Source organism: Rhinopithecus roxellana, chromosome 9 (genome assembly GCF_007565055.1).
Source record: "Rhinopithecus roxellana isolate Shanxi Qingling chromosome 9, ASM756505v1, whole genome shotgun sequence".
Classification (NCBI taxonomy): domain Eukaryota; kingdom Metazoa; phylum Chordata; class Mammalia; order Primates; family Cercopithecidae; genus Rhinopithecus; species Rhinopithecus roxellana.
In genome coordinates this window covers 114,466,445-114,480,391 of record NC_044557.1, presented here as the reverse complement: position 1 = coordinate 114,480,391, position 13,947 = coordinate 114,466,445, and the positions used below count along the sequence as shown (strand labels likewise).

Genomic DNA, 13,947 nt, shown 5'->3' with positions numbered 1-13,947 from the left:
CAATGTGATGGGATTAGGAGGTGGGGCCTTTGGGAGGCGGTGCAGTCCTGAGTGTGGGGCCCACATAATGGGATCCGTGCCCTTATAAGCAGAAGAGAGGCCAGAACTCTGTCTTCATCACATGAGCCCACAGTGAAAGGACAGTTATCTGCAAATGAGGATTAAAGCCCTCACCAGATGCAGACTCAGCCAGCACCTTGATCTTGGACTTCCAGCCTCTAGAACTGTGAGCAATAAAGTATCTGGTTTTAAGCCACACAGTCTATGGTATTTTGTTACGGCAGGCCAAGCTGCCTAAGATAAACATGGTCCCATGTACTAAGTACTCAATATACACTAGCGATTACTATTCATGATTTTTTTTTTTTTTTTTTGAGACGTAATCTTGCTGGGTTGACACGTTGGAGTGCAGTGGTGCGATCTCAGCTCACTGCAACCTCCGCCTCCTGGGTTCAAGCTATTTTCCTGTCTCAGTCGCCCAAGTAGCTGGAACTACAGGCACATGCCACCATGCCCATCCAATTTTTGTATATTTAGCAGAGATGGGGTGTCACCATGTTGGTCAGGATGGTCTCGATTTCTTGACATCATGCTCCACCCACCTTGGCTTCCCAAAGTGCTGGGATTATAGGCGTGAGCCACTGCACCCAGCCACAATTCATGATATTTTAAAGCCATCATTGAGAATTTATGGGGGAGGATCGTTTTCCTGTAACTTGGAGGACACCCTCGGCAATGTCATGAGAGCAGGCAGCGGGGAGCAAGCAGACGGGAGGCAACTGGAGCAGGTGGAGGATGCAGCAGGCAGCTCACCTATGCTGCAGCTCTCTGAGAAGTGGGACCGCCGGGCCTCCAGGTTTCTGTAGGAGGTGAGAGGGCAAAAGCCAGGTGAGCTCAGAGTCCAGTAATGTTCCCCTGGGTTGCCTCAGCCCGCCCTCTCCTCCTGCCCCCTGTGGAGAAGTAGTCTGTCCAGATTAGCAATGACCTGGGAGCACAGCCAAGGCTGCCAGGGGCTGGAGTTGGGGGACAGCAGCAACCCCCCAGGACAACACCAGGTGGCCTGAAGGCAAAGAAATATTCCTGCAGGTATTTACTGGGAGGGAAAGATCATCTTTTTTCAGGGTTCTCCTGGGCCTGAAAACCAGAAACTATGGAGGTGGGGACTCCCAGTTTCTTCTTCTTCCTCTCAGTAGCACAGGCTAAGCTCAGGGCCCCGTCCTCTGCACCCCACTGTACTCACAGCATGGGTATCTGGGGCAGGCTGTTCCGCTTCTCGCCATCTAGGAAGAGAGGAGGAAGGAGGAGGTTGGAGCTGGGGACACAGGGGCCTAAGTGGGTGACTGACCTCCTCACTATTCCTAATAGGGACTGTCCTCCTATCCCAGCCCCTAATTCCATTCTCTTCTAGCCTGGGAGCAAGGGAGGCCTTGGGCCAGAACTGGAATCCTCCTTGGAGGCTGCCTCAGGCCAGATTTCGCCTGCTGCAGCTGGGACCCTTGCTTCCTGATTAAGGAAGACCCAAGACCCAAGACCCAAGACCCAAGACCCAAGATGGAGACACACAGGCGGGACCAGCCTTGTTCTAGCGATGGCTTTGAGCTTGCTAGGGCTAAAACGCCTCTCCTCCAGAAGTTGCCTCTCTGTGGACGTTGACTAGCATGGCTGTGGGTAGGTGGACCAACCAGGGCTTAAAGCCCAAGATGGGCCCACTGGAAGCTTCCCGCTGGGCTGTTGGGGAAGCCTCCTCATTCACTTATCCATCAGTCACTTAGCTTCTGCTACTCTGCCTCTGGGGACTTGGGTGTGCTGCCACCCGTGGTTCAGCCACTTTACCTTTAAATGGAACCCACCTTTCCTAGGATGGACGATGAGAGAGCCTTGGTGCTCCCCCTGCAGCCGGCAGTAGCCGTCTATGAGGTCAGCCATGTTCTCAGCCTCTGCCAGGGACGAGGTTTTGATGGACAAGGCCTGAGGAGCAGAGACCGGCCAAGGGTGAAACCCCAGAGCGTTGGCTAGAGACCACCCCCAGGGCTGGAGAACAGATGGCAGGACCCCTGCCACAACCCTTGCCTGGATGCCAATGTTGTCTGCACCTCTCCTGGGGCCCTACCCTGGAGTCCAGACTGCATTCTGTCACCCCTTTCACCTGTACACCCATGCTGTCCAAAGGCCAGTCCCAGGCCTCACTTATTTTGTTCTCTGAGCACACAGCACAATGCCTGGTATCTAGTTGTGCTCAATAAATAGAAGCAGAAGCTGAGAAAATGGAAGAGGGGGCTGGGCGCAGTGGCTCACACCTATAATCCCAGCACTTTAGGAGGCCAAGGCAGGCAGATCACCTGAGGTCAGGAGCTTGAGACCAGCCTGGCCAACATGGTGAAACCCTGTGTCTACTAAAAATAAAAAAATTAGTTGGGCCTTGTGGCATGCATCTGTAGTCCTAGCTACTCAGGAGGCTGAGGCAGGAGAATCTGTTGAACTTAGGAGGCGGAGATTACAGTGAGCTGAGATTGTACCACTGCACTCTAGCCTGGGCAACAGAGTGAGACTTTGTCAAGAAAGGAAAGAAAGGAAAGAAAAGGAAAGGAAAGGAAAGGGAGGGAAGGAAGGAAGGAAGGAAGGAAGGAAGGAAGGAAGGAAGGAAGGAAGGAAGGAAGGAGGGAGGGAGGGGGGGCAATGGGGCAGGGCACAGATGGGCGAAAGGAGAGAGAGATGAACACTCTGGGGCCTGAGGTCTCTCTGGGTGTTTTACCACAAAACAAAACAAAACAAAACAAACAAACAAAAAAACCTATGTTTTTGAGGTCTTGATGTCCACATCATTGTTCTCTTCGTAAAACTTAGGCCTGTGATTTATACCTGATTTCTGCTCACCTTGAACATTCCACTACCTGAAAACCTTCCCAATTTCTTTCCTGACATTAAACAAATTGTTTCCCCAATTTTCCTACAATTTATCATCATCCTGGTACCTTTTGTCTAAGAACTTACTGTAGTTTTCTTAACATGATCCCCAAAGCCAGGAAGCTCCTGGCCTCCAGCGTGCCATGGACTTCTGGTCTGAGCAAGAGCTCCCAACTTGCCATTATATCCCCTGCAGAGCTGCCAGGTGCCCAGAGACACTCACCTGGGGTGCACCTTCAATGCCCAGCTGCAGTACTGCCTGGCCCTCCTCCAGTGGCAGGCACCTGATGGACCTGATCTGCTTGAACTCGGCCAGGCAGGTGGGCTGCGGGAAAAGAAGGGGGAGCTTCAGACCATCCCACTACCAGGACTGAGCCATGCAGATTGGTCAGTATGGGGGAGCTGGGGTGAGGAGGAACTGGGAGTTTCTCTGGGAGATGAAGAGAGAATCAAAGACTATTAAGGCTAGAAGGATCCTCTAGTTCAGGGGTGTCCAATTTTTTGGCTTCCCTGGGCCACGTTGGAAGAAGAATTGTCTTGGGCCACACATAAAATACACTAACACTACTTGATGAGTGTAAAAAAAAAATCGCACAAAAAATCTCATCATATTTTAAGAAAGTTTATGAATTTGTTTGCATTCAAAGCCGTCCCGGGACCACAAGCTTGATCTAGACCAAGCCCCTCCCTATGCCAAGGAGAAAATGAGGTCTAGAGAAAGCCAGGACTTGCTCAAGGTCATGTGCCAAGCTGGCAGTGGAGCCAGGACTGGACCCAGGTCCCCCGACTTCCAAGGGAATCATGCCTCATATTGTCGCTGAAAGGGCAACACTGCTGAGCTCTTCGAGTAATCATAGCGGCCCTGTCTCCCCCTTTCACCACCTCTGTGTAGATGATAGTCACGGGGATGTAAAGGGCCATCTACCCCACAATGCCATTTCCAAACGCTCTCCACTGCTGCTCACGCCAGGGCATGGCCTTAGAAAGGACTCTGCTCTCAGCAACGGGGGCAAGAAGAACTGAAGGGGCAGACAGGGCGGGAGGCAGCAGAGAGGGGAAGACCTCCCACCTGGGGCTGGGTGGGGCCGCCCCCAGTCTTTCTACCTTTGCGTCCTGACTGGTCAGCTGGCGGATCCCTTTAGGGCCAATGACCAGGTCCACAGTAATGTTCCATCCTTGCTGGAATAAAAGGAGAGGGGACTGTTGTTCCAGAGCTGCCCTCCCCATTCTTCAGAAACTTGAAGAAAAGCTCCCTAAGCTAGACACAGGCCACCATCTCCTGGGTCTCCAGCTACTTCCTGCCAAAAACCCTGGCCATATGGATTTTCCCCTCCTGACACCTTTCCTGTCCTGCCCACCTCCCAGAGCTGGAGGCCAAAATTTCAGTGCCTTTTTCAGGCAAGGGGATGCTCGTGACTTCTACTGTCCGCAGGTCAGTGAGGCCCTGCTGCCTGAGAATCTGCAGCAACTGCAGCGTCTCCCTGGCCCCTCCTGGCCCCCTTTCCCAAGAGGCCTGGGATCCAGGTCAGGGAGAGGATCATCAAGAGAGCCTGACATTACAATCAGTTCACAGCGGTAGGTCTCCTGGTCGATGTTGGCGAAGCCCGCGAGAGTGTTGAAGAACTTCATGACGCACTCCTCCTCCCTGAGCGAGGCATACTGCTGGAAGGTCTGCTGGATCATCTTCCGGAACTGTTTGGGCTGGGGGAGGGGATAGGCAGTGTGAGCAAGGCCCGCTCCTCCCAGGTCTCACTCCTTCCCTTAGGGTCTCACTGAGAGACTGCCCGCTGCTCGAAAATGATCCCCAGCGCCTTTGCCCCCAAAGCAGCTGTGATCTATGACCTAAAACACATACCCATTGTCTCAAGGGAGACTCCCCATACCCCTACGAAGGAAGTGGAGGGGGCAAGGGGTAGCTTCCCAGTACTGGGGCCACAGAGCTGATCAGGCCTGGATGCGGAGCAGGAGCCCAGGCATGTCACAGTTGGATCCCCAGCCCCAGAGAGGACCCCTGGGTGCATTTAATGGTCCTGTGTCCAAATGCCCAAGGCCATGCAGATGCCCTGACTTCTCTGAGTATCCCCAGTCTCATCCCTTGCACTCTAGTCTTGGGAATCAGCACAAAGAGGTTATTGCCCATTGGTTTCCTCACCTTTAAGTTCTCCTGCATCTGCTTTGGGAAAAACAAGTCCAGCCCCACTTCCTTTCTGCAAAAAAGGAAGAAAAAGGCAGCATGTGACTCCCCCAAGGACTGTGGGCCAATCAGGAAGAGGTGAGAAGGCTTTGGGACCTGGAGACAGGCCCTGTGGGGCTCTGGTCTGGGGAGGGGTGGAGGAGAGGGTGAGGAGGAAAAGTACGCATGGAAGGACAGGAAGGGAGGGGAGGTGGGCGACCCCAGAACTTACTCTAGGAGCTCGAAGTTGGACTTCTTGTCAAGGGCATTGTGGGGCATATCCTTGAAGAACCGCCTGGAGAAAGAGGTGGTGGAGGGGGTGCTGAAGGCTGGAGAATGAGGCAGTCAGACCCAGGGCACCTCAGGCCACTAGAAGCCCCCTTCCCCTGCCATATGTGGGAATCACCAGGAGAAAGGAAGTTAGGAAAGTCATAAAATTTAGTATTTTGACCTGTGAGGAAAAGGAAACCCCCACAAATTTCATTCCAAGAAAAGACTCCAGCCTTGGATCCTAGGAAACTCATGCTAGGAATGGGCAGATACTGGGCTGAGGAGGAAGATGGTGGCTCCATCTGTGGCCTCTCAGAACAAAGGCCCAAGGCAGCCAATGCTTGAATGATCAGCCTAGGAACACCGACCTTCACCTGCAGGTCCTGGGGGACTCTTGTGATTTCCTTTTCACTTATTTGCTATCTCTGAGATATTACATGTGTGTATGTTTGTGTGTTCATTTAGATATTTGTTAAATGTAGCACTGTATATATACAAACTTTAGGACTTACAGAAGAAGAAAATAAAATTATTCATAGTCTAACCAGAGGAGACAGTTATTATACTTTACTCATATTCTTTAAGTCTTATTTCCCCTAAAAATGTATGATTTGATAAATACTTTTATGTAATTGTGGCTTAAGCTGAGACCAAATATCTAATGTCCTCACATGTGCCAGCCTCCCTTCCCTGTCTGGGTCACTGTGTCTAGTAATTTCATTGACTGCTGCAGACATTATCCTACTACTCCTGATCTTATATTAAAGTCATTCAGTGTTCCTTTAATTCAGGCATCCTTATAAATATCTAGTAAAACTTTTGTGCAACTAATACTAGAAGCAGAGTGAGGGAAGTAACTTATGATTCAAAAGCAATGACTTTTAGACAGTTCACTGTGTTTAGAAAATAGGAAGGTTAGGTCGGGCGTGGTGGCTCACGACTGTAATCCCAGCACTTAAGGAGGCCAAGGCAGGCGGATCACAAGGACAAGAGATTGAGACCATTCTGGCCAACATGGTGAAAGCTTTGTCTCTACTAAAAACACAAAAATTAGCTGGGCGTGGTGGCACATGCCTGTAGTCCTAGCTACTCAGGAGGCTGCAGAAGAATCACTTGAACCCAGGAGGCAGAGGTTGCAGTGAGCCAAGATTGCGCCATTGCGCTCCAGCATGGGAGTGAAACTCCGTCTCAAAAAAATTGAAAAGAAGACACTCAAGGTATGAAATCATAGAGGAAGTACCCAATAAAAATGTAAAACATAAAATGCTATATCCTTAACAATTTTTAATAAATGGTGTCTTTGAATATATTGTCAGGCAAAATAAGTAGTTACCTCTTAAGAAATATGGTCCCAATTTTGCACTCTGTGCCCTAGCTGGAAACACTGGGCAATGTCTGGACATAGTTTTGGTTATCATACCTAGTTGGAGTAGGGGGCTGGTGGTGCTACCAGCCTCAAGTGGGTAGAGACCAGGGATACTGCTAAACATCCTTCAATGCACTAGAAGCAGATAAATAGAAGCTATGAGAAGCCAACCCCCAAACCCCCCTAACAAAGAAGCATCCAGCCCCAAATGTCACTAGTAGTGAGGCTAGAAAACCCTGGGAATTTGATCCAAGAAAAGAACTTAGAAAACTAAGAAGATGGGTCCTTCCCTACTCTTACTTCTCTGTACTGGGTGTCTGACAGAGGGAGGTAAGCAATGGTGCCTGAGATGGGATGTTCTTGCTAAGGGCAGATGTGCAGAATTGGAAAACCAGAAGACTGGCAGAGAGGAATGACAGATGTAGCGAAGGTACCCAACCCCCGGGCCATGGACCGGTACGGGTCCGTGGCCTGTTACGAAGCTGGCCGCAGAGCAGGATGTGAGCAGTGGGTGAGTGACCGACGTTTCATCTGTATTTACAGCTGTCCCCCATCACTTGCTATACTGCCTGACTTCCATCTCCTGTCAGATCAGTGGCGACATTAGATTCTCATAGGAGTGTGAACCCTATTGTGAACCGTGTATGAAAGGGATCTAGGTTTCACGCTCCTTATGAGAATCCAATGCTCAGTGATCTGTCACTGCCTCCTATCACATCCAGATGGACCGTTTAGTTGCAGGAAAACAAGCTTAGGGCTTGCACTGATTCTGCATTATGGTGAGTTGTACATTTATTTTATTATATATTACAATGTAATAATAATAGAAATAAAGTACGCAATAAATATAATGTGCTTGAATCATCCCGAAACCATCCCCCACCCCAACCCCAGTCCATGGAAAAATTGTCTTCCACGAAACTGGTCCCTGGTGCCCAAAAGGTTGGGGGCCTCTGAGGTATAGGACATGAGAAGCCTACCCAGGATTCTCCCCTGGATGGAAGCCCCTCCTTCTCTTCCTCCTCCCACTTGAAGAGTGCCTGCAGTTAAGATCCCCAAATTCCATACGATTGACCATGGCAGCTTTAGAAAACGTTTCAAGCCAGTGTTACCTGCTTGACCTCCACAGTAATAAGAAACCTCAGGGTGATTACATGTAGCTTGGTCATCTCTAGTTCCCCTGGGTTGAGTGAGCCATAAAATATACACCTAGGTAACTGAACACATTGGCTTGCTGTACACAGCTATTTAATTCTAACAGAATAAATGTTGGCAAAGGTCCACTGAGGAAGAAGATTTCAGTTCTTTCAGAGTTATCCATTTATTCAACTATGTATTGAGCTCTTACGTGCCAGGCAAAGGCAGCACCCATTCTGACTCTAAGGATTTGACAGAATTTCACAATCTGGTGCACGGGGACATGTCATTGCCTCACAGAGCTCTGCGCAAGTACAGTGGTATTGCAAAGGAGGATGGAGGGGGTCAGGATGGGGCAGAAAAGGCTTCAAGATGAAGAGGCCCTGAGGCTGGCTTGATGAGAAGAGCAGATGGTCACACTGCTTGTAATTGACACCTCATAGGCTCACGTTGAGGTTTCCTGTGTATGTAGAGGACAGGCAGGTAACACGGGCTCAGTACGTTTTCTAAAGGTGCCAGAAGATAGAAGAGTTTACTAGGCTGGAAAGGGAAATGAGAAGACTGTGCCAGGCAGGAGGGATGCATTGCCCACCCATGGGGTGAGATCTGCTTCCCAGCCACAAAGGAGAGTGGTCTCCTAAAGCCACTCCAGGCTTATGATCTGTTGTTGAACGAATAAATGAACTTTGAGACTTGTGAAGAAAGAATTTGGAAGACTGGGATATTTAAATATTACATTTTTAAAAACAGGGTTAGCTAAATGAAAAGGTAAACACATTTTGAAATTAACACCGAGCAATTAAGGCACATTAAAAAACCCAACATTTTAGCATGATCAAGGTGGTAGTGAATGGAAAAATGTTTTATTAGGATAAAGGAAGCTCAGCTAGCACATCGAGTTCGCCCCAAACTCCTGAATCCAGCTTGCTTAGCCCACTCCCTGTGTCCCGGAGGGCCCTTCTCTCAGGCATAGAAGATCATTTACATAGTCACCATTGACAAAAGTGTCCAATCACTCAGATGTGCCACAATCTGAACATCTTGGGAACATCTGGGAGAACTAGTAACCATCACTCAAGGGAGACGCTGCTCTCCCCAGCAAGGGAGCTTCCCAATCTTCTGTGCTGAGTCCCATCTCAGCTGCTCTCCAGGGGCACCCAAGTCTCCCAAATATGCCTGAACTGCCATCACTCAGTGAGGTCGTGCCTACCCGGAGTGCCCTCTAGTGCCTGACTGGTCCTTCCAGCTCAAGACTGCAATTTTGAGTAGCTAACACCAGGTGGACAGCGGTGGAGTCTATAATCAGATACAGGCCTATGACTGATACCCAGGTAAGGACAGCAGAAAATAAGGAAACAACTAAATCAAATCCAGTTGGTTTCTTTTTTTCTTCTAAACATCAATAGAAATTAACTACAAACCAAGATACCTTTTGATGCAAAGCAAGCTGTGTGTTGTTTTTCTAATCTTTATTTATTATCAGTTACTTAACTAATCTGGGGTTAAACATTCACTCTGTTGTTGTTGTTGTTGTTGTTGTTGTTGTTGTTGTTTTAGGGCTCTGCTGGGGGTGGACAATAGTCCTAGGTGTCTCAGATCAAGGGGGAGAAGTTATTTGGTTCCTCAAACTGGGCAGGTACTGATTTCTAGCATAGAGGCCCTGAATTTCAAACTTTCATTTAGAGGCATTATTTAGATCAAACATTTGGCATTTATAAAGCACCTCCAATAAGTGAATAAAATTAACTAGGCATCATTCCCGCTATATGAGATTCTGGAAAAGGCAAAATTATGGCAATGATAAAATGATCAATGGTTGCCAGGGTTAGAGGGAAGGAGGGATGGATAGGTGGAGTATGGAGAAATTTCAGGGCAGTGAAACTACTCTGTGCAATACTATAATGGTGGATATAGGTCATCATTCATTTAGCCAACCCATAGAACATACAATACCAAGAGTGAACCTTAATGTAAACTACAGGTTTTAGGTAATAATGATGTGTCAATGTAGGCTCATCAATTGTAACAAACGCACCACTTTGGTGGGGAACTCTGATGGAGAATGTCGATAGTAGGGGAGGCTGTGCATGTGTGGGGAAGAGGGTATATAGGAACTCTGTACCTTCTGCTCAATTTTGCTGTAACTTCTCTAAAGAATAAAGCCTATTCAAAATAAATAAATGAAAGAAGGGTAAAGAGAAAAAAGTAAATAAAATAAAATAAATAATTATTGAATACTTTGGTCCTTGCCATTGCTCTAATTACTTTAAATACATTAACTCATTTATTATTCATAACAACCCTGCAAGGTTTGTTATGTTACTATTGTATAGTATGCAATACTATACAATACTATAGTATACTATGCAATACTATACAATAGTAACATAACATCCATATTACATAGTAGCATATATGTTATACAGTAGCATATATGTTACATAGCAACACATATATGTTATATAGTAACATAACATTGTTCTATGTTATATAGTATAACAAATATTATATGATAACATAACATGTTTTATAGTAACACAATGTTACTCTAATGTTACTATCATCATTCCTATTTTACAGATGAAGGAATCCAGGCAGAGAGAGGGTAATCAATTTGCCCAGAGTAACTCAGGAAACACAGGACTCCATGGAGGATTCATTTCACTAATCTCATATCCAGGCATACATCATACCTCTTTTATAAGCTAGGAAAAAATACAATTTTTTTTCCTGGAGATGCTGTATATCTATAGGCAGGTGACATAACCAATGATGTTAATGGGACATGGGATTATTGCCCATGATTTGTAGGTAGCCCCATACTCTGGGACAATTTTAGGCAAGAGCCACAGCCATAGAAAATTCTGCCTAATGGCCTGATTTTCTGAAATGTGTCCAATTCTCTCTGGGTGAGAAATAGTTTTAACTTGACTTTAAAATGGCTCATCATAACAACTGCATTCAACTTTAAAAATTATTAGACCTGCAAATCTTCTATTCGGTTTACAAAATAGGTGTTTTCCATATTCTTTCCCTAATATCATATACCCCACATTTCAATGATCAACCAGTAAGAATAGGAACATCTCTCTGACTCTGTTCCTCACACTCAGGAGATGTGAAACAATATATCTGTTGCACAAAACAAGCATGGCTTTTAGAATCATCCTGCATTGGTTCTAGCAGATATCAGCAGTCACACTCTTGACAATACTACCTACAGGAGTCATGTCAGATGCCTTGCCCTGTCATCCAAAACATCAGTGCAGTGCCTGGAGCTTAGGCCACCACCAGTAATAGTCTGGGGATGATTGGAGGATATAATAAAATAAAATAGAATGTTAATGGGTCTTTGTGATGCTGTTTTACAACTAAGTGATGACTGCTTGACCAGGTGACAAGTGATAGATGTCTCAAAGTGACACTAGCATGCTGTCTCAAAGTGACACTAGATCCATAAATAAAAAGGTAAAGATAAGCTTTTTCGACTTTTCTAATTTTATAGGGGAAGATGAGACTGTATAGGAGGATGTAATGCAGGTCACAGGAGCCGAGCAGTCTGAGAAGGGATAAAAGGCATAGATAATAAAATAAACTTTGCAGACTGTCCCTGGTCTGCCAGCACTGAGCTCCCAAGATTATTACTAATGGCAGTGAGCTAGGATGCCTTCTAAGCAGCTGCAGGGACGGCAGGCCTCCTCTGTGCAGAAGACTCAAATGCTCCCTTGCTTCTTGAGACAAAGTCACCAAATGTGAAGCCCTCGAAGCTGCCCTTGACCTATTCTGTCACTAATGCCAACAACTTCAGATGCTGAAAATCAAAGTGGGACTCTCCCTTTGCCACCCCACTGCCCCCACCAGAGGACCCCAGAGCATTCTCTCTGACTGAGACTAACAACAGAGCCAGAACTCCCCAGTGACCCCCATTCTGTAGAAGTGGCAGCAGAGTTCTACTTTCTATTAACCATGAGGTCACAGATAAGGCTCCGGAAGTGCAGTTCTAGAAAATAGGAGGTAATCCTTGGCCAGCGATTTCCCTGGCAGTCATCCTGAAAGTCCTTCCGTCAACCCATATGACTAATGGTGTTCAAGTCACCTAGGGGGCTGGTCGAAAATGCCTAGGATAAGGTCCCACCCAGGCCTGCCAAATCAAATCTCCCAAGGGTAGGGCCAGGATGCCTCCAGTTTATTAAGCTCCCAGGTGATTATGATTTGCAAGCAGATGTTAAAACCACTGCTCTAAGATAGAGAAGGGGTGGAGAGAAGGGAAGGAGAGGGTGAAAATGTGGGGGATGGTGAAACTCAATGGCGCTGCCCTGGTCAAGACAGGGCTAGAGCACAGGTCAGCCACATCACCCTCCTCAGTTCCGAATGGCAATGACCCCCTGGCAGCCAAGAATAAGGCCTAATTTTTTAGACTGTCATTCTACTTATGTCATTCTAACAATATCATTCTAATGATAACATTGGACTGCCATTGTCCTGATGGTGTCTTCCACCATCAGCCCCAACTTACCCCTCCAAACTCATGATTTGCTAGTCTATGCTTTTCCTTCCACTGATCCCTGGAGTGTATCTCCCCTGACCCCTGTTTTCTGCTGATTGATATCTTTCTCCTCCTTCCAGGAGCAATTCAGATACCCTCTTGCGGACGCTCTCAGGCAGGATGAATGGCTCCTACATGGAAGTTGGTGCCATCCTCGTTCTGCCTTGTATTGTGATTAATTGTATACACATCTGTCACCTCCCCAACATGGAAGTGTGAGGGCCTCTCTGGATGATGTACTAATTCCACACATATTGATCAACTGCCTACTGGAGATGGGGATACAGCAATGGACAACACAGATAGACATCTCTAGGCTCAAATGTCCCCCAAATCCTAGTCTGGTGCTCAAGAAACATTTGCTGAATCGCTTGAACAGCAGGAGAGGTGGTTGACAGATGGAAGAAGCCAGCAGCCTGCAGGCAAGAGCAGTGGCAGCAACGGAAGCCAGGAGAGTGAGACTAGGGAGGGGGCTGGTCCCCCTATCCCTACCATCCTGAGGACCCAACACCCAGACCCTCAGAGCCTCACCTGCTGCTGGTCACCACCTCTCCCTTTCCTGGCTCCCACACACTCATTCCTGCTTCCCATCTTGGACAGGGGGAAAGGCCGGGCCGGCCCAGAGCTCAGCACAGTGCCCTCCCAGCAGAGGCCTCAAGGCCACATACCTGAGCTCCAGGCAGCCCAGCTGCAGGGCCATGCCCTCGCTGACCTTGCTGGCGTAGCGCTGCATATAGTCATTCCGGAGCTGGTGGGGAGAAAGGTCAAGCATCAGACTTGCACCCTCACCCCCGACTTCCCAGGACAGAGGCCTCCGAAGATGAAGGGCCTCATTCTGCCTCCCTGAGCGACAGCCACCCACCCGACTACAAACAAGCATGGAGCAGGGATGGAGAGCAGGCGGGGAAGAGGTGCCTGTGCCTCCACAGGCCGAGGCTGTGAGGTTTTTGAGGTGCTTTTACAGGCATTCTCTCCCTGCTCCATAGGCAGGAAGTTCAGATTCCCCTCCCCTGTCCCCCATTTTGGATAGAAGGAAACTGAGATTTTGCAAGGAGTCGGTAATTTATCCAAAGCCCTGTTGGTAAGTAGTGATAAATGTCATTGACAGGCCAAGAAAAATCTAGCTCAGTCTCTAGCAAACCAGGAGGGGGATCTTGGAGGGACCTAGGACCAGACAGAAAACAACAATGGCCACTCATGTTGATGCCGTGCTTTGTTCTGCACCTGGTGCTAGGCTTGGCTCTGCATATGCATTCCGTCCAGGAAGTCTGAGATGCTCAAAACAGCTCCTGAGAGCCGGTTATTAAGTTTTCAGAAGTTTTGTGAGCAAGTAGGTATCCTATTGGTAGCTTGAAATAGGCCAAGTATGTGGGTGGTATTTGCACCATAGAAATTGGCAAGTGCCATAAAAATGAATGAAATAACGGTATTTGCAGCAACCTGGATGGAGTTGGAGACCATTATTCTAAGTGAAGTAACTTCAGAATGGAAAACCAACATTGTTTGTTCTCACTCATAAGTGGGAGCTAACCATGATGATGCAAAGGCGTA

The 13,947-nt window shown here is 47.7% G+C and overlaps 1 protein-coding gene across 5 annotated transcripts in view; it reads right to left on the bottom strand.

Moving 5' to 3' along the window:
* PTK2B (protein tyrosine kinase 2 beta) overlaps positions 1–13,947 on the bottom strand; it is a 136,531-nt gene that overhangs the window by 25,697 nt on the left and 96,887 nt on the right. For all 5 annotated transcript variants that reach the window (XM_010378124.2, XM_010378125.2, XM_030938020.1 and 2 more), the window contains exons 5-13: positions 13,065–13,144; positions 5,310–5,372; positions 5,057–5,111; positions 4,465–4,605; positions 4,009–4,083; positions 3,128–3,229; positions 1,851–1,968; positions 1,241–1,280; positions 814–860 (exon numbers count right to left, since the gene is read on the bottom strand). In XM_010378124.2, the coding sequence (XP_010376426.1) occupies positions 814–860; positions 1,241–1,280; positions 1,851–1,968; positions 3,128–3,229; positions 4,009–4,083; positions 4,465–4,605; positions 5,057–5,111; positions 5,310–5,372; positions 13,065–13,144 (721 nt within the window). The remainder of the gene's footprint in view (positions 1–813; positions 861–1,240; positions 1,281–1,850; positions 1,969–3,127; positions 3,230–4,008; positions 4,084–4,464; positions 4,606–5,056; positions 5,112–5,309; positions 5,373–13,064; positions 13,145–13,947) is intronic.